General features: G+C 42.7%; 1 protein-coding gene across 1 annotated transcript; it reads left to right on the top strand.

The window, feature by feature from the left end:
* Positions 1 to 10,465: 10,465 nt before the first annotated feature.
* Positions 10,466 to 14,690, top strand: LOC108788286 (gap junction beta-5 protein-like). The gene is made up of 2 exons (XM_018558030.1): positions 10,466 to 10,496; positions 13,801 to 14,690. Exon 2 carries the CDS (start codon positions 13,808 to 13,810, stop codon positions 14,606 to 14,608), a length of 801 nt encoding a protein of 266 aa, XP_018413532.1. The 5' UTR covers positions 10,466 to 10,496; positions 13,801 to 13,807; the 3' UTR covers positions 14,609 to 14,690.
* Positions 14,691 to 26,055: the final 11,365 nt, after the last annotated feature.

The raw sequence follows: 26,055 nt of genomic DNA, 5'->3' as shown, positions 1-26,055 counted from the left end.
CTGATTAGCTTCATATGTTACTTTGCTCTCTCCCAGTCTGAGCTCTGTAGTATAGGGGATTGCAAGAGACGGATACCAAATCAATTTGAGATACTTATACTGTATTACTTGTATTAAAGAAAATATTCTTAATATTATTATAATATAAAGTAAAGAATTAAATATTATATTTAATGATGTATTAATGACTGTAGAACTGCATTGGTGTGTGTCTTTTTATATCTCCCTGGAGTTTAGCTGTAAGTTGGAGGGGGAGTTCAGCAGACTAGGCTACATTATTAGATGCTTATAAAATGCACTAGACTGTTTTTGGAGGAGAAGTGTAACAGAGAGCAGTAAACAATGAGCTTTAGTACCTTTAAGGTAGAAGTTCACTATTGAGCAGCACAGCGTGGGGGTAACACATGTTAATGCACAATACATGCCATTAATTTTAAGAGGCACTACAGCAATGCATCTTCACACAAATGCATTGCAACTCCCAACACCTAGGAATGCACTACATCTCTTTGCCAATTCTTGTGCATTGGTAGCTTATTCAAAATGAATGGGTTGTCTTAGCGCAACGCAACGTCGTATTAAGCCTAACAAAGGACCACTTTCATGCTAAAGAGAATGCTCTTTCTCCCACTAGCAACAGCGGCTAAGCTCAGCATTGCTGCTGCAGGGTTAGAGAGCGTGGACTGGGCTTGTGCAGCCTTTGAACAGGAACAGCATTTACTCCTGTGATGCTTAGGGATGAGCATCTGACAGCTGTAGCATCCTGGATACAGGACAGGATGGGGGGAAGAAACTGCCATTAGGAGTTTTTGCCTGGCTTTATTGGGGACCAACATGGCCTACAGGTTTGCAACTTAAATTACACAAGAGATTTCTTCACAACATGATGTCTTTACATCTACTGGGATCCCTTTACTGCATGGGCTGTTTTATGAAAAAGTTGAACCAATCCTTTGAATAATACTTGGAAATCCTTCAGTGAAATTCCTATTTTAGACATGTCTTGTGTTAGGGTGATAATGCCCTGTCCACGGGGCATAACTATAGCCATAGCAGACTCTGAGACTACTGTAGGGCCCAGCACTTTCTGTCTTACATATGTAGGTCACAATAGCAATTAGCAAACATTTGTGGATGAAATTAATTAGGGATGCACCGATGCCGATACTAGTATCTGTGCCGATACTGGGCATTTTCGCGAGTACTCGTACTCGTGAAAATGCTCCCATACTTAAAACTGATACCGGCACGTACATTTTTTAAATGACTTCAGCTTGTGCAAGGTCCCGGTCTTGCTGGGGACCTCACAGAAGCCTGCTGGGGACCTTGCGGCAGCTGTTCACAGCGCCAGTCCGGCCGCATATCTCCTGCTCCTCCTTCCCATCACCCACACATGTCTGTACAGCCATGGGGAGACCCACAGCACCCACACAGTACTGGGGAGACGTGGCGCCGCACCTGCCTGAACAGCCATGGGGAGACCTCCACCCGCACAGCCCTGAGAAGACACGCAGATGCCTGCACAGCACTGGAGAGACCTGCCGCCACACCGACCAGAACAGCCATGGGGAGACCCACACGCAGCCCTGGTGAGACCGCACAGCCCGGGTGGGATCCGCATGCAGCCCTGTGAGACTACACAGCCCTAGTAAAACCGCGCTCAGCCCTGGTAAGACTGCACACAGCCTTCGTGAGACCGCACGGCCATGGTGCAACCGCCCACAGCCATCGTAACACCTTGCACAGCCCTGGTAAGACTGCACACAGCCCTGGTGAGACCCGCACACAGCCCTGCTGAGACCACGCTCAGCCCGGGGGAGACTGCACGCAGCCTTGATCTAAGCAGATACATAATGTAACTTAAAGGTGAATTCCAGTCAAGCAGCTAAATACACCATTGAATACATACAGTGTATGCAGGGGCTGACTGGCAACTTTTGGGCCAGGGGCAAGTACAACACAGAGGCCCATGATACGGCGACTCGGCCCCCCTCCCGCTCTCCCTCTTCCACTGCCTCCTCCAGCCCCCACATGCCACTTCACATATGCTGTGTGTGGTACTACTTGTATTTTTCAGTACCACATGTGCAATTTTGAGGGGAGTGGTCTGTTTACAGGGCATCAGCAGGACCGTCTTTAATATTAATTGGGTCCTGGGCAAGATTTTGCTGATGGGCCCCACAACTATGCCACCTCCATCACCTGCCCCCCTCACTTCCTAGCAAGCAGTAGATATATTCAAAAACATTTTTTTTTTTTTTTAAAGAAAACTTTTCAAACAGGTTAAAACTTACCTGTGTCTTCACTGCGCGCTCCCGTCCAAACATCTGAAGATTCTCGGGTGGCCTCAAAGGATCTTGGGGTGGGCGCATGCGCTGTTCAGATCTTTGGCTGGGAGACGAGGAGAGACACAAGGTAAATTAATAGAGCAGCGTGCACCCACACAGACACTGTGGGACAGAAAGTGCCAGTTAAGACAGAGAAGTCAGCACTGAATCGGAGACCAGCACCAGCACTGGATCGACAGCTGACAAATACAGGAAAGAAGAAGAGGCATCATTTAAGGTAAGTTCTTACACTAACATTGGGGGGTGATGGGGAACATTTTATCCTTTTACGTCACTTTAAATTTTTAAAAACATTTGGCTGCCATAAGGTCCCATGCTTGCTGGCAGCCTTGTGGGGACCTTGCAGCACCTGTTCACAGCACGCCTTGGGACCTTATGGCACCGGTATCGGCGTACTGGTATCAGTGCATTCCTAATTATATATATACCGCGTTTCCCCGAAAATAAGACACTGTCTTCCCCCCTTTCCCCCACACTGTGCCACTATTACCTGGCTTCTCCCTACTTTGTACGTGTCGCGCAGTCGGCTCAGTCCAGGCACTGACGAAATGCCCCGCCTCCTGCAGAGCCCGCACTGTACGGGAGGCGGGAAGACAAACCGCAGCAACGGCTGTGATCACTGGTCACTGGCAGCCTGCACTGAGAGCCTAATATTCCTTGTCTCAGCCACTGCTTGAGTCAGTGACAGGCAGCCCCGAAGCCTCTGTGCCACTTCAATGATTGCACAGTCTGCACGGCATCAGAGAGGCCCTGGGAGCAATTGCCTCCCTGCCCCCCGGCCCAGTGTATGGAAGCTCTTTTACCAGCCGAATTATTATATTTCTGTCCAATTAGTCCTGAAATTTACACACTCCTTTTATATTGCACAGCAAGGTTGGTGACCAGACATTTTATTTGCTACAGTTAATGAATAATCTAGTGATGGAGCAGCAGCAAGTCACCCTCTGCTCACACTGCTCTTGGGTTCATACACATGGGCGCAAAGGGCAATACACCATAAAAAAACAGCTGTATGTCTTCGCCTGTGAGTCACAGGTGTTGTGCACAACCACCTATTTAAATCAATGACAGGATACCGTTGTACACCGGTAAATGCTGTATTCTCTGGGTCCAGATAGCCTGCGTCCCCAGACCTACATCCTCAGATCAGCATTTACCAGTTGTGCTGTTACAGTTATTGCATAAATCATGACACAATGCATAGCCACGGTTGATATTTATATTAATGTGGAGTGAGAATTAAATAGTTAATTTTCCTTAAGCCATTGTTCATTGGCACTAGTACAGCTGATTATTATACTGCCATCTTGTGGTCATTTTGGTTATAGCACCATCCTTTTCTGTGTTCCCTCCCAAATAGTATATATTTCCCCCTTCTTGTTCAAGTAATCATTATGGCATCTAAAATGGCTGCATCTCATGGCCACATGTAATATGCTTGCATGGGGGAAACATTACTATCTTTGACCTCCAAATACTTTCTGTTCAATCATCTGCTACATCCTGTTGTCTGCTGTAACTTTCTGCATTCAATAAAGAACTTAGTGGATAAAAAGGTATTTGGTGAGTTCAGCTATCTGATACGGATTATCTGCTTATACATGCCAGGTATAGCGGTCTCAGCAAGGGATAAATCGCTAATACAACAATCGGAGTCAGAATACCAGTGTTGTACTTTGTCAGCATGTTTACTGTAAACATATGTGCAAGGATTAATGTGTTTCCTAGTACTGATTTACTGTTCAGTTGATTGCTTGGATAGAAGCCAGTTATATGCGTCTTGTAAAAGTGGTGTGCCATGTTTTGTCAACATTCAGTTAAACTTGAGAATAGTTTTGCTACAATTGCAAAACAATGTTATTTGCTTATTCATGCAAGTTGTCACCATACAAAGTTAAGGAAAGTCTTCTCAGAAGTTGTCTTGCTCAAAATTCAGTAAACCCGACTGAATTTACTGTCTGTTTCTCTACAGTAAATAAAGAACTAAAATATGCCCCATTTGGCAATTTAAGTCTTGAACACAGTTGCTGTTGTTTTTATCTATTCTATTAACTAAACACAATACTAAAGGTGTTCATTTAACAGTTTAAAGGATAACTATACTTTTGCACAGATATCCTTTAAACCTCCACTTAAATATCCCATACTCACCTGCCAGAACCACACGGTGCAGTCCATGGGGAGCAACACAGCCAACACTAAGGGGGTTATTTACTAAGCTGCCAAAGACAGCCGAATGAATAACCAAGGCAAAGTGAAGTTCGGCCCTGTGCGGTTGAATTCAGTCGTACATCGGCTAAAATCAGCCGTACATCGGCTGCCTCCGGTTCAGTCATACATGCTCAGCATGTTCGGCTGAGCCAAAGTGAAAAACACGTTCAACTCAGCCGATCCAATATCTGGATCGGCTGAGCCGAACCTCGGGCAGTTCACCCGCTGCCGTTCTCCCCTATTCTCATAGGGGCCGGACAGCAGTGAACGAACAGCCAAATGTGCACCGCTAGCTCTGCCCAACTGTTTACATTTGTCTAACACCTGTCACAGTCTTCCCGCAGGATCTGGCCAAATCAAAACAAATGGGTAGAGATAGATGTGACATCACGGCCGGCTCCGCCCATTTGTTGTCATTCAGTGACAGCCCAGTGTCCTCAAATGACCTGAGGATGCTGGGCTGTCATTGACAACAACTGGACAGAGCCAGCTGTGACATCACTAGTGGCTCCGCCCAGTTGTTGTCATTCAATGACAGCCCAGTGTCCCCAAATGACCTGAGGAAGCTGGGTGGTCATTGAATGACAACAACTGGACCAAGCCAGCCGTGACATCATTAGTGGCTCCGCCCAGTTGTTTGGTAGACCACTCTCCCCTTTTCGGCTACTGTGAATAGCCCATACAGCAGCCCTTTGGTTCGGCTGAACCGGAGGGCTCCGGCAGCCGAATTGAGTCGAACCTTAGGTTTAGTCCTTCGGTTTAATAGTGAATAACCCCCTACAACTCTCTGAACAGTCCTTTTTTCTGCTCATCTGCAGAAACAAAATCCCAATGCAGACAAGTGTTTTACTAGCAGACTTAACAGACAACAAATAACACAGCAGTGTAAAATTGGCCAGCAGCAGGACATTTGTAATGAGGTAGAATTGGCTGAAATGTAGAGGCAAAGAGTACAGGGAAATATTTTACTACCAGAATTAAGAGACGACAGATGACACATCAGTGTAAAACTGGCCAGCAGCAGGACATTTTAATCTGCAAGGATCGGCACAAATTTACTAGCGACAAAGAGCGTAGGTTGGGGATTTACTACAATAATTAAGATACTGCAGTGGATACAGCAGTGCCTAATTGGCCAATAGAAGGACAGTTTTAATTTAGGTATAATAGGCCTAACTGGTGTATACCTAACTTTTGTAAGTGTGAGAGGTTCACACCGCTTTTGCACTTAGTTTATTTTTTAATCAATGCAGCAGCGTGGTGCGAACAAAAAGTAACTTAAAGAACAATTGGTTAGTAACCATCGAATATTCTGCCTAAAACCAAAAATAAATGTTGGGGTCTACCCCCTAACACCCCCTGTAATAAAGCAGTGTTAGTCAGAGTACTGTGCTGGAGTGGTAGTATGTGACAGTGGTTCTGTGGTGGCCAATCAGTACAGTGAACATCATAGTAGGAGGGATTGGCTATAGCAAAACCCATGAGCATGCTCAGAACTAGGGTAGTCCTGTTCCTGCCTCTCCCCTGTTGGGAGGTTGGTGCTCAGGTGCTGGGCGGCTGCCCATGAGTGAGGGCTGGGCCCTCAAGGCCTAAGCTCATGGAATGCCATGTGCCATCTGATTTTGCTGGATCCACTACAGGGACCAAACCCATGTTAACAAAGATCATGGGGACACTGGAGTCACCACAGGAACCTCCACTGGCCAAGGCTACAGTCTGTCCTGAAGCAGAGTATACACTGTAACCTCTGTGGGAATGGAAACACTTCTGGCCTATCAAGAGGGAGAAGATGGACCTTCCACTAGGATCTGTACGCCTTATTAGAAGATAATCTACTATATTACCAGCATTTCAGGTATTCCAGCACACCTATCCATCATCATTATTTCAAGTTCTACATTCATGGACTCTCGAGCTCATTACTCATACAAGAAGACACATGTAAGTACTTACACCTGGGGACAAGGTTATCTCATCTGGGGGTCTCACTTGTACATCACAAGGCCCAGTTGGGTGGAGGCACTGCCAGTACAAATTATTACAGCCCCTTTACTCCCACTTAGCGGAGGCTCAGGACTTCTAAGTTACCCACAGGTCAGCAGCGGTAGTTGATCGGAGACGGTCATCTCACATGACCCCCTCCGAAACAGGGCTGCATAAGAATGAAAGAAAACTTCAAAAGAAGTAAAAGTTCTAAAATACCACCCCTGAAACAAAATCCCTTTTTTTAAAGGGTAGACTTGCAGTAAGCAAAAAAAAAAAGCAGTTTAACCAAAAATAAAGGCATCTTATCAGGAAGGAAATATAGTTGCTAAGAGTGGAAAGCTGACAAGTCACTCATCTAAAGCTGGTGTCATTTTCTCTTGCCATTTCCCACAGTGTTCATCTCTTTCAGCACCTAAGGAGGGAGGGGTAAAAAAAAAAAAACAGGCTGCATCTCAGATCTCTGATTTGCATACTCAACCACACCCAACCTGCAGGGGTTTACATCTTCTTTTCCTTCTCCTCCTACTCCCTACAGCTTTTAACTACCCATGTTGAAATATGTAGACATAAAATAGGAATACACTGCCAGTAATCTCACTCTGTCACGATGTTGCTGATGCAACAACTGCACTACCAGTTAAATGATGAAAATTCCTTTTGGAAAGTTAAGGAGTATATTTAGCCTAAATGAGGATACAAAGCCACAAATATATCACTGAGAAATTCACCTTAATAATGTACTCCTTTAGTGGGAGCTATTCTTACATGAGCAGGTATATTGAAGATTTATGGTGAGAAGGAGAGGGCAAGCAAGGGCAAGTTTCTTCCCACCCTCATGCAGGGTATGTGGAGTGAGCTGTTGATCAGGGGGTAGAACACAGTGGTATGAGTATCAACCACTGCGGAAGGGAGCTGCGGAGCATTGGCCTGCTGCGGAGTGTTGACCTGCTGCATGCTGGCAGCTGTAGTCTCAGGAGGCAATGTTGACACCTCAGCAGTTACTGGGCCCGAGCCCTGTTTCTTTCTGGGCTCGGTAACCACTGAGGCACCAACATTGCCTCCTGGGACTACAGCTCCCAGCATGCAACAGGTCAACACTCCGCAGCTTCCACTAGTGGTGGTTGATACTCACCAGGTCCGAGTCGCACATGAGACCGCAGCAACCCTGGTAGTTGTGGCAGTGTTAGCCATTGTTTCGCATCCACAAAATTACCTTTGTCTGACCTGCCCATTGCTGCTGGCAGAACCCCACTGCAGGCTGCTGCATACATACATAGGAGGGGTATGTTCCTCATCATCTGCTGGATACACACATAGGAGGACTACCTTCCCCATCATCTGCTGGAGACACAAATAGGGGTCCTCGAGCTGGTTGTGGTGCGGCTGGGGACATGGGTGGAGTGTTAAGAGAGGCCTTTTTGGGCTGGCGGGCACCCAAAGACCCCTTCTCAGGTCCACCCTTGTTTAAAGTATTATTTTTGTATATTTGGTTTATTACTTTGGTTATTGGTAAAGTTGTTGGTGTAATAAAAGGGCTGCTGTGGCCGTTAAAATCCATGTTGTGCAGTCAGTGTGTTTATTGGGGTTTTAACGGAGGGACTGAAAATTGACGAATCCATCAGTCAGGTGCTACAAACTACCAGGAGCTTCTGCTGGCTGAGCTATTCTGGAGTAGAGCTCAGTGTGTTCAGTGCATGGAGTTTTATCAAACACAGCATCCCTTTAAATGTACATGGTTCCGTGCACATCCCTGGCAGCCTCTGGGAGGAGCAGGCTTCTGATTATTATTATTATTATACAGGATTTATATAGCGCCAACAGTTTGCGCAGCGCTTCACAATATAAGGAAGACATTACAATCACAATACAATTCAAGACAAGATGGTAAGGAGGGCCCTGCCTGTGAGGAGTAGAGCACAGCTCTTGTTCTTGGCACACCCGTCACGCCCCATGCGCAAGCCAATGATAACAACCTCCTCACTGTTACCAATCCTTCCCTGTTATCTGGTTTAAAGTGAATCTGTGGTTTGATTATGCAGGGAGGGGCAACAGGTTCAGTTTAATTTTGGCCCAACGAGCAACTTATACTTACACTCTCTCTAGTCACTCTTGATTCATCTTCCAGGAAGAAAGAGAAATTCCTGTTTCTCATTTTCAGACCAAAATCCTCTTTACCGCTGGCCCTCATAGACTTGTAAAGCTCTGTAATTGAAGCATCTTCAGTCATCCCAAAGAGTAGGGGTTTAAAATGTAGATTAGTTCAGGAGGGGTAGTAAGAGTGGACAGTATAATACTTGGTAAATATACACCTGTACTTTAATGTATATCTAAAGCCAAATTTATTTATTTATTTTTTCATTTTGGATAATGTAAGATTTTTCTATTTTGGTAATTTGTGTCCCATTCCAGCTATTCCCTTCATGTACTGTCCTTTAGACACAGCAGAAAATGAAAAGTAATTTCTCCAAACAGAAGTCTTAAGACAGCTGTCCCTAAAACAAGTATCCCCATTAGAAGGTATACCCTTTATTCTTGTTGTGGTTACAACTCAAAATTTGGGACTTTCTCTTACTTTTAGCTTGTGACAATTTTCACCAGGACAATTTGAAAAGCTGAATCTCCCCAGTAGGGACACATGCAGCAATAAATGTTTTGACAGAGATTCTAACCCCTCACTACTCTATCCAAAATGTTAAAAAAAAGTTTGGTCACAGATACATTTAGGCCACTAACTGTTAGCTGATAAACATTTGCTAATATACTCTATAGAACAGTTACCACTGTATGGACAACAGTAGCATGGCGTTTTTTAATCACCCACTGATCAAATTAATATACAGTAAACTCTCAGTTATCCGGTATTCAACTAACCAGAACTCTCATCTAACCAGAAAAAAAAATCCCCTGTGTACTCACTCTTTTGCTGATCTGCGGCATGTATTATCCTAAAAACGATCGTGTGCCTATTTGTCTTAAGTGTGTCTATCTGTCTTAATTTGCTTTTTATTATTGCATTTCAATATTAATATGAAGTCAATACAGAGTGGTATGGTATGGTATAGTATGAGGTATGGCATTAGTTAGACCTATTTTTAATAGTAACTCTCAAGTAACCAGAAACTACATTTATCTGGAATCTACCAATCCCCGTGGATACCGGATAACGGGGAGTTTACTGTATTAAAGAAAACAATGACATTAATACATCACGAATACCAAGCTTAATGCCTGAATTGTTATGTTGAGTACCCTTATGTTCGGAATATGGTGTAGAAAGACGAAATGAACATGGAAGTTCATTTGAAGATGTAGCAGCTTCATCAGTTGCAACATCTGCAGGCATTACAGTTTACTGGACAATGTGGAAATTTTGAAGAGGAAGCCATATGCAACATATGGAAGAGATGGTTAGAGAATATGGGGGACAGCCCCAATTAGTAAGTTGTGACCAAATGGATTCCTGGGTGTGCTCCTTGGACTATATGACCAGAGCTAGCCCAGTTCGCCATCCAGGTATTCGCTTAGAAACTTCAACATGGTGGATGTTGTCATCAACTCCAAATGTAAAAAGATAAAAAATGTAGCAGTATAAAGGGGTTCATGTTTTAATTTGAGTGCATTAGGCCTGAGTAGGTGACTTTTGAACTAAACCTACAGAGAAAGCAGTTCCTTTGTGCTTTTACTTCTTGCTTTGAGTTGCTATTTAAAGAGTTAATAAACAAATGGAATTCCAGCACACACCTTTACCTGCCCACTTCTCACAGATTGGCCGCAATACAAACAGATCCGGTTTCCTTTTAACATGTTAGACGACAAATCTTTTAAACAAGTACCTGTAGACACTCCCTGAGAACTGGATACTATATTTTTGTGTTTTGGAGAAACAAAATAACCCCCTTTTGTACTGAATTACAAAATGGAGTAATTCTCATGAGGACATCTTAGAAAAAGGTAAGTGTCTAATTCTTTACAAGAGCATGTAATGACATTATCTAGGACTGAGACTAGAGTATTCAGAGATATATCATGTAGAAATCAGCATGTCACATCTCCTATCAACAAAGTGAACATATTCTAGATATTAAGGAAATATGTATGTGACTGGCGTCAATGATATTGAATCACAGCAACATAACATATAAATACTTATCTATACTTATGTAGAACTATGTAATATTAGCAATATACTTGCTAGTTGTAAGGCTGATTAAAAAGCTACTTGCTGAACTGAAATGGACTGACCTTGCCAGGCTTTGAAGTGTAATGGACTCCACATACCAATATTGTTTTTCTTTTAACCCAAATCAAGCAACAGACACTTTGATTATGTTACTGGAGCACATAATGGGTCAACACATAATAAAATGATGTCTGGTACGTAACAATGCTCCCATGCTAAACTGCATGCTAGAAGAGTTGTTTACCATGAAGCCATAGTGAGTATACGAGTACAGCTTTTTAGAGGATGGACTACAAGTTTTTAAACAGCATGAGCTGACATGGTTTGTAGTCCTAATAGCCAGGCGTAATATATATAAATGTAAGAAAGTTACTGTACACAATAATGCATTTGTTGTTATAGAGTAGTACATGCTCTTCAGAATATAGTTCTCAATTCCTTTTAATGGAGATTGCACAATCTCTCTATATTTATGCAAGTGAAAAAGTTGACCACTCTACCGCTGCATTGAGTCTTATTTTTAAGTAGCCTGCTTTACTGACGAAATGATGTAGTACAGTACCAATCATAAAATCATTATTAAATGTGATGAGGCAGTTTAGGACATTTACAAGCTGTGGACACTTATCAGCAAGTACGATGTTTACCTTCATATTCATAAAGTTTCTTCTTCTAATTTGGTGAATTTTCCCAAGCATATTGCTTATTAGACAAATTTTCCTAATAATATTAGTATTTAAAACAGGAAAATACTGGTTGATTGCCTATAATGGTTGTTGCATTTATTGATGTAGATTTTTTTTAAAAACAACTATTATATTTGCATCTTTGGAGGTGTTTTCAGCTATGAATATGCTGCATAAAGCATCGAAGATATCTTCAAAGTTATTGTTTAAAAAGAGAATTAAAGTCAAACCATTTTTTTTTTGCTTTAGTTCTCTCTTGGGTCACAGGAGTACATTTACTAATGTACTTCTATGACCCAAACTACTGCCCACTATATGCTCACTGTGCCGAGCCGCAGGAAAGATCCCAACAGTATTGTAAGTTTCCCCCCAGCTACCTGATTGACAGTTGGCTCTGCAGAACTCTTAGCAACCTGTGATGCTTTGTCTGGCATCCCATCCAGCTCGCTGACGTCCCTGATTGCCAGGAACTGAGTGTGACGCTCTGGCTGGCGACCCCTAGTTCCTGAAAACCAGAAACGCTGGACAGAGCGGGACGCTGGACAGAGCGGGACGCTGGACAGAGCGGGAACCAGACATATCAGAATCCCCCCCACCCCAGTAATGTGCATCACCACACCAGCACCCCCCACGTAACGTTCATCACCATCAACCCCTCCCAGGCCCCAGACAGCAAAAGTTTAGGGACACCGCTGCTCCCAGCCATAATAACAATAACAATAACAAATAATAACATTAATAACCATATAAACATTTTGTGAGTGATTAAATATCTCCGAAGTAAATTATTAATTTATTGAATATTCCACTTAAATTTGCATGTTATTCAGTACGCATAAAAATAGCCTTAAAGAGACCCTGCCACCACTTCCATCCCTCGCCATTAAATGTAGTTGCAGAAGCTCAACATGCTACAGTAATTGAGACTCCTAAGAAAAAAATATTTACCCTATAAATCAGCCAGAAATTCAATACATTCTGACAGGGGCGTGACTAGAAATCACAGAGCCTCATAGCAAAATTTGTAGCAACCCCCCCTCCTCCCCCTCCAACAGCCTTAAAAAAAAAAGTACCTACCTCCAGAACACGTTTCCGTGCCTGCACCGTCTCTGTCTCCGTCTCTTCAGCTCTGCTCCTGCTGGCTCTGACGTCAGAGCCGGAGAAGAGATCACTCCGCTGCTCACTGCTGCACAGCCTACCTGAGACCCGGCAGATCCCATCTGACACCCTGCAGAGCCTGCCATAGACCCCACAGAGCCTACCTGAGGCCCTGCAGAGCCCACCATAGACCCCACACAGCCCACCATAGACCCCACACAGCCCACCATAGACCCCACACAGCCCACCTGAGACCCCGCACAGCCCACCTGCAAGTGACCCTGGAGAACCCACCTGAGAACCTGCAGAGCCCCCACAGAGCCCACCATAGACCCCACACAGCCCATCATAGACCCTGCCCAGTCCTCCTGAGACCCCACACAGCCCATCATAGACCCCACACAGCTCATCATAGACCCCACACAGCCCATCATAGACCCCACACAGCCCATCATAGACCCCACACAGCCCACCATAGACCCTGCACAGTCCACCTGAGACCCTGCAAAGCCCATTTGAGACCCCACACATGCCAGTGACCCTGCATAGCCCACCTCAGACCACACACAACCCACCTAAGAGTGACCCTGCAGAGCCCACCATTGATCCCAGTGCAGTTGAGATTGTCTATGGTGGGCTCTGCAGGGTCTCAGGTGGGTTGGTTGGGGTCCCTTTCCCTGTACACCAGCTCCTCTTATCTGTCAGCCCAGAGCCGCTGGCTGCTGGGCCCCGGCCTCCTCCCCCTCCAGGCCGGCGCTGCTGGGCTGTAGCCTCTGCCGCCGGTGTGGCGCTGCTGGGTCCCGGCCTCCTCTGCTGCCAGACCGGCGCTACTGGGCCCCGGCCTCCTCCACCTCTGCTGCTGGGCCCCGGCCTCCTGACCGGGCCCCCTCTGACCACGTGGGTCTCTATGGCGGTAGTTACATTACAGGCACCCATACCACTTTGTCCTTTGTGACAGCTGGCTATGAAAAAAATTAGAGTGGTCAGATTATTTCTTTATGTCAGTCTGCCAGCTTAAAAAACATCTGAGATGAAAGAAGTATGGGGGTTTTATTGCTGGCCTCCTAATGAGAATGTTATTTGCCTGGCTGTGCTTGGTTTAACTTCTATTGGGTCAAAAAGCAGAAACAAGCTGTCCGTAAACCAGTGTCTTACCTGCACCAAACATTTCTGCATAACATTACATATGTTTTTCACATATGACATTATAAGCATGTAACCACCTACAATTTTGAAAGACATTGGCTTGTGCTAACTTTTCCTAATAACCTTTTGTGTACTGTTTTCATAGGTAAACCATGAATTGGGGTGTCTTTCAAGCCCTCCTGAGTGGAGCAAGTCATTTCTCAACAAGCTTTGGACGCATTTGGCTATCCATAGTCTTTATCTTTCGCTTGCTGGTTTATGTGGTGGCAGCTGAAAGAGTTTGGGGTGATGAACAAGGAGAATTTGACTGTAACACAAAACAGCCTGGATGCCACAATGTCTGTTATGATCATTACTTTCCAGTGTCCCACATCAGACTCTGGGCCCTCCAGCTCATTCTGGTCACCTGTCCATCTCTTCTTGTTATCATGCATGTGGCCTACAGGGAAGATCGAGAAAGAAAACACAAAGAAAAGCAAGGAGAGGACAATGGACGGCTGTATGCAGACACAGGAAAGAAGCGAGGAGGTTTATGGTGGACATATGTTATCAGCCTTATAGTCAAGGCTTCGGTAGATGTAGTGTTTCTCTACATCTTTCACCATATATATCATAACTATTCATTGCCAAGACTTGTCAAGTGTACATTGAATCCATGTCCTAACACTGTAGACTGCTTTATATCTAGACCTACTGAAAAAAATATTTTCACATTATTTATGGTGGTCACAACAATAATCTGTATTTTGTTGAACTTGTTGGAGATAGGATACCTAGTGACCAAGAGGTGTCATGAATGCCTCATTCAAAAGCATCTCAAGAATCAGTCGACTAACGTCATTGCATATCTTCAGAAGCAACAGATGTTTCATGTTAACAACAAGCTAAATGAAGAACTTGACCAGCTAAAGCCTTGTATTCATATAATGCCACCAGAAACTGAACTGAAATAATATGGAGGTCACAGAATCAAATATCAGAAATAGAACGCCACAAAAAGCTTGAACAGAGCTTTACAATGGACTGGTATGTCACTTCTTAGAGTGACACTAAACTCAGGAGTTAAAACTTAAAAATGCATTCAACTACCTTAACTAATAACATAAATGTATCTTATTTGTATATCACTCATCAGTAGATCCTCAAATCATGTCTGAATTCATGCTGACATTGTCCTTCCTTCTGGAGGGGGGCTACTTTTGTTCCTCATGGTCCCTGTGTGTGTTGTAAACTAGCCACCACTCCAAGCTCGCCCCTGTGATGGACTACAATCTCAATACAAATCAGTGAACTAAATATGATATTGTAATCCATCATGGGAGAAATTTTGGAGCAGTGGCTACTTTACAACTCACACAGGGACCATGTGGAACAAAAGAAGCCACCCTCCAGAAGGAAGGACAGTGTCAGCACCAATTCAGAGATGATTTGAGGATCTACAGCTGAGTGATACACAAATAATATACAGTTTTGTTTTTTTAATAGGGTATTTAAATGCATTTTTAAGATTTAACTTTCGAGTTTAGTTTAAATCACAGCAAAACCTTTTTGAATTCACAATACACATTCCTTGCTTTAAAAAACATATACGTGAGAAAACAAGCAAAGCCGTTAATGTACAGTAATTTGTCAAGGACAGATTTGTAAGCAAGTACTGCTTATCACTGCCACATTGCATTTGAAAGCCTTCTTCTCCTGTTTTAACCTGTTTTGAGTGTGCTTAGCAAGGCAATCACAGAGTGTCCCCAGGAAAAGTCATTGGCATAGCTATTCACATTATCAGACGCTGACATTTTATAGTTCTCCTAGGGCTTGTTATGGCTTTTTTACAGCTGTTTATACTCATAAGTTGATAAGGCACTGTACTGAACAAAGGTCCCTGAACTTTCAAATATCATATTGGAATGTGAGTGAGAAACATATGTTTTGTGTTATTGTATCATTAAAAATACATTATCCACTTTTGTACATTTTATATTATAAACTCATTTTAACACCTAGCGCATATCAGTTTACAGATTATTTATTATGTATTGCTCATCTAAGGAGTTGCCATTAACTATTGGACTCACTTACACAGGATAGAGTGGGAAAGATACAAAAGGAGAGTTAAAGTACACCTGTCATGTGAGAAATATATGGGATTCCATTGTTGACCTATTTCTAAAAAATGCTACTTCCCTGGCTGTCATACTAACTTCACTGACCTTGAACAAGTGTAGAGTATAGACTTTTTTTCTAACACTTGCTGCATGCTTGTTCTGGGTCTGGCGAGTAAAACTTGAGTAGAACAAAAGATGGCCATCAGTTATAGCCCACTCACTTTGTGCATTGATTGTAAATTAAAGTACAACAAATATAAAATCCAGATACTATGTGATGCACAAGCCTCATAGATTAAACAAAAACACTTTCTTTATGTTCCCTGACAGAGTCATATCCTTTTTCATGTTTCACATTCATCCCCTTCCAGACACTGCAGCTCACAGTGGGGGGGTTTCAGCAGCATAGGTAGTACTATCAACCCAGAAAGCAGTGAGTTGGATTAGGTGTGTCCTGACTGACAAGCTACAGGTTTGTGAATCAAAAGTGACTATGCTGACAGCCGCCACCCATGACATAACATTTTATCCCACTGTAGTGTAAGCGAAGACAGCTTACATGAGATTGGCAACTTTGCTCTGAATTTAGGAGCGGTGTAGTGTCTTTGCCACATCGTCACATGAAGCTGAATTAGGTGGACTTCACTGGCAGGCTCAGCAGGTCTGTGTGGGACTTTGCAGGGATGGCTAAAAGAAAACTGTAAGTGCAGATCCACTAATAATGTTTTGCTGCAGCACATACATGTTAATGGGAGGTCATAGTTCTACTTTAACTTCAGGTATTCTGACAGTGCCAGTTGGTGGCTTTCAGAATACATTAGCCCAGCACATTGTGGATGGAGGAATCTGCTAGATTTCTTTCATTCATGTATGCCTGGAGAGGATGTAAGTTCAGAGATCCCACCCAACCCGATGCTGCCTAGGGAGGGTGTAACTCCAGAGTGGCCCAGTCTTTGCCTCCCAGGTCCCTTGACTAGAGCAAGAAGCCAAAACCAAGAAGAGTGCTTGTTCCCTTAGTTGCCCCAGGGCCTATAGTGTTCTAAATTCACCTTCCAGTGAGGTCTGAAGAGTCATTACCTGGTCTTTGGCATAGGCTGAAGATACCTAAAGGTAGCCACCCATCCGGGCATGCAGAATCTACACCAGCCTGTGGTAGAATCATAAGGAGTTTTCATTAGCCTGTGGCAGAAGCTTAAAAAGTTTACTGTAAAGTCTATATTGTGGAGGGATTTTTGCTGCTGTTTGTGGATCTCCTGTACCCCAACCCTCTTTCCCCTCTACAATTAAGTAAAAATATATTAAAAGAAAAGGATTGAAGAATTTAGAGTTTGTCTGTCACCATTGCAGGTCGGTGAGTGTCTGGTTGCAGCTACAGGAAAGGTCACCACTAGGAAGGCAGAAGAGCTTTTTTTAAATCTAGCTGTGCCTTTAGGGGACTTTGCTAGACACTCATATTTACTAACAGGATAATTTTCTCCCCTAGCCTTCACTTTAAATACCCAATAACAATCAAGGTAATTAACCACATGAATCCATGCTGCCATATTATAACTGTGATGGGATAGCGGCTATTGTTCCCAGCACCATTTTACAATGGTGGCAGGAATCAGTGGCTCCTGGATGGCATGGGCATTCACTGCACAAGCATCAAATGTTGAAGTAAGTTTAAGTGATCACAAGCCTGTGAAAATCTCATCCTTGTGCTAGTCTGTGCCCTCATCTACCTAACTTGATCTTATCCTAATGTTACTCTAACAATTTCCATAAACCATTTTTTCCCCTGCGTACGTCACAATGTTTGCTGAGAGGGGAATAAAGTTCTCCTAAAGAAAACAGCATATACTTTCTGGAAAGTCACAATAATGTGATATCATTTTAATCAGCCTTGTTGTTTATATTTAGTGGTAAATATATAGGGGTGCGCAAATTACATAAAAAGGAATTGGGAAATATTATGGGAAAATGCACTTTGTCAATTTTTTTCTAACTATTTATTACTAATAAAAAACAAATAAATACAAATGTATGTATCCACATTTTCTAGAAAATTATGCCTGTATATGGCCTGAAAATGTACAATATATTAGGGTAGACTATAAAACCTAAAAAGTATAATGTGCAGAACTGAGACATCCCTGAAACGAAATAAAAAAAAAATTATCTGGCACTTGGGGATTTAGGGAGAAAAAGGCTTAGGATCTCAAGTGGTTAATAAAAGAGAAAGCTTCCCTGGACCGAAATGGGTATTTGGAGCAAACATAGGCTAGAGTATAAATGCAGATAGAACAGCTGGGTAAAACATAACGTGGACAGTGCTAAATTAGCAGTGAAAGTAGCTTTGACACATACAGAGGTTGCCAAATGTAATTGCATATTCTTTTAAAATAAATTACATAAGCTCAGGTAGTATTTCAGGACTGGGTTTCTTATTTTGCTGGCCTTATGCAGTTTATAGCATGGTAATATGGAAAACTCCTACTTAATAAAGACTCAGTAATTGTCGCAGGACAGACAGTGCATTGGAAAATTATAGCTTTAATGCCAATGCCAACTGTTTTTTTCTGGAAGCTTGGGAACTGTAACATAGTGTACCTGAAACATACTGTACATAGATCAGGATTAAAGTAGCAAACCTCAGGAGGCAGCAGACTGCCTTTTCTTTATTATATAATCATATTTGCTTCTTCATTTATTCTGCTGGATTGAAACCATAAGGATTTAAAATGCATCTAAACCCACAAACATTTAACATATTGCAAATTACCAATCCTTAAATGTGGTGGCTGCATTATTTTTTTTCTAGACTTTTTCCCCCTTTATTTCCTCTGGTGATCCTACCAGTAACACACTTTCTGTCTAAGGTGGCTCTACTCTATAGAGGAACAATGGACAGAAGCAGTGCCAACCTGTGGAGAGGGAAGTGTTGTGTTGACTAACAGATTTAGGCCTTGTTCACACCAAATGCAGACCAGATCCGGTCAGGTTTCTGCACACGCAGTGCAGTGGGTTGTGCCGCGTTTTAGACGCGTTTTTAATGCGTTCCAGACCAGATCCAGAGCAGGTAAAATAGGTATGCCGCAGTTTTTTCATCCGGTCTGGATCTGGTCTGGATCCGCACACTGCGATGTGAACTGGAGGTCAAAATACCATAGGAATACATTGGACGCAGTTTTGATCCTGTCTGCACCTGCTCTGGTCCGGATCTGCTCCGTGCTTGGTGTGAACAAGGCCTTAGGAACAATGGAACAAGGTTAGATATACTTGTCTAACAAATGAAAGCCAAACTTCCGATAACACTTTTTAGGCAGTTACAGAAACAGTTTTTTTTGAATATTTTGAATGAAAGTTTGAATATATATGAATAAAAGCTGAACATTTGAAGCTCCCCTGTCAGTGTTAAATGGTTTGTCTCAACGCTCAAATTGCCACTTTTGCTGGACAACTTGGTCTGTTAAAGGAAATTTAAAAATAACAGACTTACTGGCTGGATCACCAGGTGAAAATAAAATGAATGCAGCCACCACATTTAAGGATTGGTAAGCTACAATATATTAAATTGTTGCTTTTTAGGTTAAATACACTTTAATAGAGTCTTTTGAATATGCATTGATGTGTGCATACAAAAGATCTATGGCCTTGTACAAGGACAGCTAAAGTAGCCTATAGTATACATCATTAAAAGCGGTCAGCATAAAATGTACTTCTGAAACAATATTGACAACTTACTTTGGCAATTTTTATTCTGTAATATTGAGCTTAGGCTGGTAGTAGTGGAATCCGTTAGCAGGGGTCATGTGTCCATCTGTTATGCACATTAAGTGCTCATGGTTATCTTCAGGCTTCAGTCTTCTGTGAGGATGTAGTGGAGTGTAAACGTGAATAAGGGAAAGGGCAGTGGTTCTGGCAGTGGTGCAGAGATCCCGTTATTCATATCTATAGCCTGTGGTAGAATTCATACCAGCCTAAACAGGTCAAAACTAAACATGAAAAGCAAGAATAGCCTTTATTTATTTATTAAGCCATTTATATAGCATTGGCAATTTACATAATATGCAATAACCACTTGAAGACAGGGTGTTAAACCCCCTTCCTGGCCAGACCATTTTTCAGTGTTCAGTGCTGCAGTCATTTGATTGACATTTATTCTGTCATGCAACGCTGTACCGAAACAAATTTTATACCATTTTTTGGGGACAGATAGAGTTTTCTTTTGGTGGTATTTAATCACTACTGGGGGGGGGGGGTTATTTTTTATTATATAACAAAAAAAGTACCCTAAATTTAGGGGGGAAAAACAGTAGTTTCCCTATGAAATGTAATGAAACATTTATTATCACCCCAATTTTTTGGTAAAATATAAAAGACGGGGTCATGTTGGGTAAAAAGACACCAAACATGTCAAGCCTTAAAATTGCACGTGCCCGCGAAATCGCAGAAAACAAACACACCAAAATTGGCCATAGGTGACGCTTCAAATGCTTTTACCGCTCATCAGTTTAATGTTATCAGTAATTAATGGCCCTAAAATTATTGCTCTCACTCCAACGTTCGTGGCGATATGTAACATGTGAGGCGTAATGGGCGCAATCGTCGTTTTAGCACATAGGCGCACCCGACGCATGTTTGCGTGTGTATGTGGGGGGGTGGGGAACTTTAAAAAAATGTTTTTTTGTTTTTTTTATTTGTGACTATTTTTGTTAAGCTTCCTTATTCTTTTTTATGCTTTATTTTAATTTTTTTTACACTCAACTTTATTGCTATCACATAGGGGACTAAGAAATCCTCTGTGTGATAGCCAATTCACATAACAGGGCCTCTTTATGGAAACATCAGGGGTCTCCAAGACCCCATATGTCACCTAGGGATCCCCAGAGAAGCTGATGAAGAATAGATCTGATTCAGCAGCTTCTCACCGGCATCTGTAGCCGGAGAGTGACACTGAATGCAGGAAGTGATGTGATATACATCACTTCCAGCATTCGGGGACAGGAGAGGAGCTCAAAGGGAGATTGTGTACTGATATCCCTTTGATCTCCAGTAACAGAGTCGCCGTGCCAATCCCAGCCGCACCGGGCACAGTGGATCTCGGGACCAGCAGCGGGTACAGCAGTACAGGGGGGGCGCACACCCGCAGCTACTACAAGCGATTGGACGTCTCTAGAGACACCCGATTGCTTGAACGTAAATAGCCATCGCTGGCTGTTCACAATGCTAACAGTTTTCCCACTCGTGTGCGCGCTGAGTACCGCACATGAGCGGGAGGAGGGGCAGGACGTCTTAAGACGCTCCTATAAGGCTCCCGTCCTGCCCTTCAAGAATGGCCATGGACGGCCAGTGGTTAATATCAGTACCTGCCTTCAAGGAGCTTAATCTAAGGTCTCTATCTCACATGGACACACATACTAGGAACAATTTAGACAGGAGCCAAGTAACCTTCATGTCTTTGGAGTGTCGGGTAAAACCGGAGTACCTGGAGGGAACCCATGCAACCACCGTGAGAATATGCAAACTCCATACAGATAGTGTCCTGGCCAGGATTTGAACTGGGTAGCGCAGAACTGCAAGGCAAAGGTGCTAAAAACGTATTTATTTCAAAGCTAATCAATTGTTGAAACCAAGCAAAATTTGAATTACATACTTATATTCTGGAATGCAGCATTGGGATAAATTAAGAAATGACTGCACACAACATATATCATACTCCAAAATATACATTTTGCAATGTGTTTACTTTTCTAAAGAAGGTGGAAAGTATATTTTCAGGCAGGATGATAAGAAGGACTTTCTTAGCTATTTTTTTCCCAATGAAAAAAACCCCTAAAACATTTTGGATCAGCAGTTCATTGTATATTTTTATGATAATTGTTTGTGTGGATTAACCAGGTAATGAATTTTACATTGTTTGCTGATAATCTAATGTTTTCACACAAGAGGTACATTTGTTCTGGACTATCTGCACTTTATTGGATGCATTTTCATACAAGCTAGTTACCATTATACAAGCTAGTTACCATCATACAAGTTAGTTACCATCTAAGGCCATGTTATTCAGTGTACAATTACAGAGGTAGCTTCATAGATCCTGCAAGGAAGCTATTCCCCAGTGTTGGACAGGGCTTGGAAATATTATGGTAGTCTAGAGAAGGCATTTCATCCTATTGCCAGCAAGCTGGTCTCATTGAACTGAGATCTGAAAAGCAAACCATTAGATATTAGGTGGATCTGAAAAAGCTTAGTCTAAGCTGGAAAGGTGTGATCGGCTGCATGCAGTGACTTGTGCGAGTTATGTTATGAATGAAAATGTGCTTTAATCCCTGAATAGCCATAAGGTGTCCTCTGACACGACTGAAGGTCAGAAGACAGTAACTTTCAGAACTTTTTGGAGAAAATATGCTCCCTCAATGACACTGATTACTTACTTACCAGATTGTTTGTTATTGCACTAAGTATACTGCCAAGTTGCCATGTCTTAGATATGCTTTCTGGCAAGGTCTATAAAGCTATTATCAGTTCTAACTGTTATCTATAGCCAAATGTCATTTGCCTCATCTGTAAGACGTACTGTACGTTGCTGCATGTCATCTGAGACTTATGTGAAGAGACTACTGCTGCACTACAGTAAGTGAGCATCAGTAAAGTCTTGACTGATGGATTCGTCAATTTTCTGTCCCTCCGTTAAAAACCCCAATAAACAGACAGACTGCGCAACATGGTCTGCCGTGACAAAAGAAACCCCCATAACCACAAAATTCAGGGAGGGAGGGTGGGACAACCTGCTCCCTTCGTCGATTTCCAGAAAGAGGACGTCCCTCAGCCCTCGCAGTTCCTTCCCATGTGGCTCCTCCCGGACACCTGACTCCCACGTCCAATCAGGTAAGAGCAGCTATTCCCGTTTATTTTTTAACCCTTTCTCCCGGGACTATTCCTCCCCCCAGTCATGTAGCCCCTCTGCTTAGTCTCTCCGTGTCTGTCTTTTTTATTAAACCACCTATATACAGTATATGCTCTGTGATCCAGTGTTGCCAAGACATTCAAAAGAATTAGAACTTTGAAGGAGTGGTTGTATACTACTCATGGAAGTATGTGAAACTTTAAAGCTTCAGTCAATCATGAAAGGATTCTGACACATTCTGGTATCCTCTAGACCAGTGATGGCAACCTTGTTGAGCCTGAGTGCCCAAACCGGATCACTAAACCAACTTATATGTCTCAAAGTCCCAACCCTGCACTTAGACCTGAATACTGATGATTTCTTTTATAAAAACACTCCATAATACTGTCTGAACTAATTATGTGCTTAAATCTTAGAAGAAAAAAACAATACAAGAGGTTTTAACTATACTACAGAGTGAGGTGTGAGCTCTGTGGATGGCTTGGACCAATGGCAAAGCGCCAACTATAGAGTACTACAAATCCCAACAATACATTATAAAGCAATGCAGAATAAGACCACCCGCAAAAGAGGACTGCAAATCCCAGCAATACATTTAACAGCAATGCAAAATAATATAAAACTCTGTGTTGATCCGGGGTGATGGCCTGATGTCTCCAGGGTCTCTGGAGGGCTGTGTGGGCTCTCAGGTGAGCTGTGCAGGCTCTCAGGAGCACTGTGCAGTTCTCAGATGGGCTCTCTGGTGGGCTGTATGTGCTCTCAGGTGGGCTATATAGTCTCTAAGGTGGGCTGTATGGGCTCTCAGGGAGGTGCCAAACCTCCCTGTTACGCGTGCCATAGGTTCTCCACCACTGCTCTACACATTTGTTTACATGGCCAGTCACATTACTGAGAACAAAAGGGGTTTTGTGGAATAACTGAATTTCATACATTTCCCTTTGTTTTCAGAATTGATTCTTTCTTCCCCCTTAATGTTTTTCAGGACTTGACACGCACTCTCTACTATTTACCAAGTGAAACTGCCTTTTCAGTTTGCTTTACTTAGCTCAAAGCAAAGTAATTAAGGCACGCATGTGTCTGGAAGGTAGCTAGCAAGACTTGTCCAGCTGTGATATATTACAGATAGTTTCCTTAAATAAATATAGCTCAAAACAACAGCTAAGGACTATCTGTTCAAATTTCTGTAGGGAAGCTAAAACATGACACCTGTGGATGAACATTTGTGATATGCACGCAAGAGCTAATGTGTAAGTGAAATTATCCAGACAAGACGTGATAAAGACTCATATGAGTCAGATTTTTCTGCAAATCTGGTCATTCCACCAGAAGTGACTGTTTTCAATCATGAGCCATGTCCTTACAGACCACACTGGAGTTTACTGATGCATCTGGAATTAAAATGAAAAAGCAACCCAACTGGCAGACATCCAAGTGTTTGCAAAACATATTGATGCAGGACAAATTTCCCTGTGTACCATTAGTAAAAAAGAAAAGGTCCACCTATGGCATGAACTCAGTCTAGCAGCTAAATTAGGTATATGTAAGATTATACATGACATAGCAGCATACCTCCCTACATCAGAAGTTGAGAAAAAGGGACAACCTGGAAAGGAAACAACATGCAGCATGTGGAGAAAGCCACAGTGAAAAGCAGACATGGTGAAAATGTGCTGAATATTGGGTGGGGCCTAAAGGAACATAGTAAAATTGTCTATTCCTGCACGCAGTACACCCTGTACACATACTGTATGTAGCAGTGCTTGTACCCACAAAATACTCCTTAACTACTGTATCACAAGGCAGAGTTTCACAGACACACATAAACCCAAATATTCATCTTTTAAAAATAAAATAGAATATGTCTAAGCCTACCTTAAAGAAGAATTTAGGAGTATGTACTGTATAGCAGTAAAAACTGTTGTATACAACAAAATGTATAGAGTGCAGCAGTCAGTAGTAAGTGTCATAGGGCCCTTATATTGCTGGTTAACAGAAAGAGAAGATGGCCAAGGTCTGTGATCAACGGGAGGAAAAAATGTCCGGCTCCAGTGATCAAAATGCCAGACATTGATGGTCAGGGGATTACAAATATCTGGCATCAGTGTTCAGGGGAGGGGAAAATGCCCAGCATTGGTGGTCAGGGGAAGAAATACACTCAGAATTGGTGGTCAACAGGAGAAAAATAGACAGGTGTTGGCAGTCAGTTGGACTAAAAAATGCCTGGTGATGGTGGTTAATGGAGGAGGGGGGGTGCCTGGAGTTGGTGGTCAGTAAGAGGAAGAAAAACCTTGTTTCAATGGTCAATGGGAGAAAATATGCCTCAGTGGAGGGAAAGAGGGGGCACTGGTGCTCAGTGGGGGGAGAGAGGGGACACTGGTACTTTGTGGAGGAAAGGGGGGAGCCAGTACTCTGTGAGGGAGAGGAGGGCACTGGTACTCTGTAGAAGGAGATGGGGGCACTAGTGCTCTGTAGAGGGCGGGGCACTCATACTCTGCAGAGGGAGAGAGAGGGAACTGGTACTTTGCAGGGGGAGAGGGGCACTTTTGCTTGGTGAGGTTAGGGTGGTGGCCATTGGTATCAGTGGGGATCATTGCTGTTGAGAATTACTTACCTGTGCATACTCTCTGCCCCATGCTGCGGCATCCCCCTGCCAAAACTACAGTGCTTATGTTGGCAACGATATAGTTCCACCTGAAAAGCAGCAAGGAGCCAAAGCCAGCAGCAGGACACCACGGGACACTGGGGTTTTCTAAAAATCCCAAGAAAGTTAGGGAGTATGTAGCAGGCATTAGCCTAAGGCAGGGGCGCCCACTATTTTTCGTCTGGAGATCTACTTTTCAAATGTCTCCAAACACTTCACCCTTTAGTGAATAGACCTGTAAATGATATGTAAAAAAAAAAGACAACAATCAAGACTACCTATCACCAAAGTGTATTATACATTTGATGAGGTAGAAAAACAGATGATGGAAGGTGAGTAGTGTATATTTATTTATAGTAAGGGTTTTAGACCAGTCATGATAAGTAATATATGAGCAGAAATTTTATTGGGGGAGGTGAACACAACAACATGTTCCCTACTCTTATAGGATAACCATTAGATTTAAAATCCTAATCTTCATCATGATTTTTCCTAACTATTCCCTGACTGTTTGTACAAAGTTTTTAAGGTATGTTGGAAATTATTTCCAGACTCTTGCCTAATAGACTGCTCGATATCAGTTTTAAACTTTCACCTAATTTAGCCAACTACTGCTCACTAATGATGCTGCCTTGCATTTTGTGGGTCCTGTTCACATACTGATTTCTGTTGCGTTTGCACATAAGAATACTTATTGTGCAAAAATCAAGTTGTTTAGAAATTCTGACCAGCTAAAACGCAGAAATTTGATAGAGGTAAAACACA

Source organism: Nanorana parkeri, unplaced genomic scaffold, assembly GCF_000935625.1.
Source record: "Nanorana parkeri isolate BGI_ZX_2015 unplaced genomic scaffold, ASM93562v1 scaffold316, whole genome shotgun sequence".
NCBI classification, from domain to species: domain Eukaryota; kingdom Metazoa; phylum Chordata; class Amphibia; order Anura; family Dicroglossidae; genus Nanorana; species Nanorana parkeri.
This window is presented reverse-complemented; position numbering and strand designations above follow the sequence as displayed.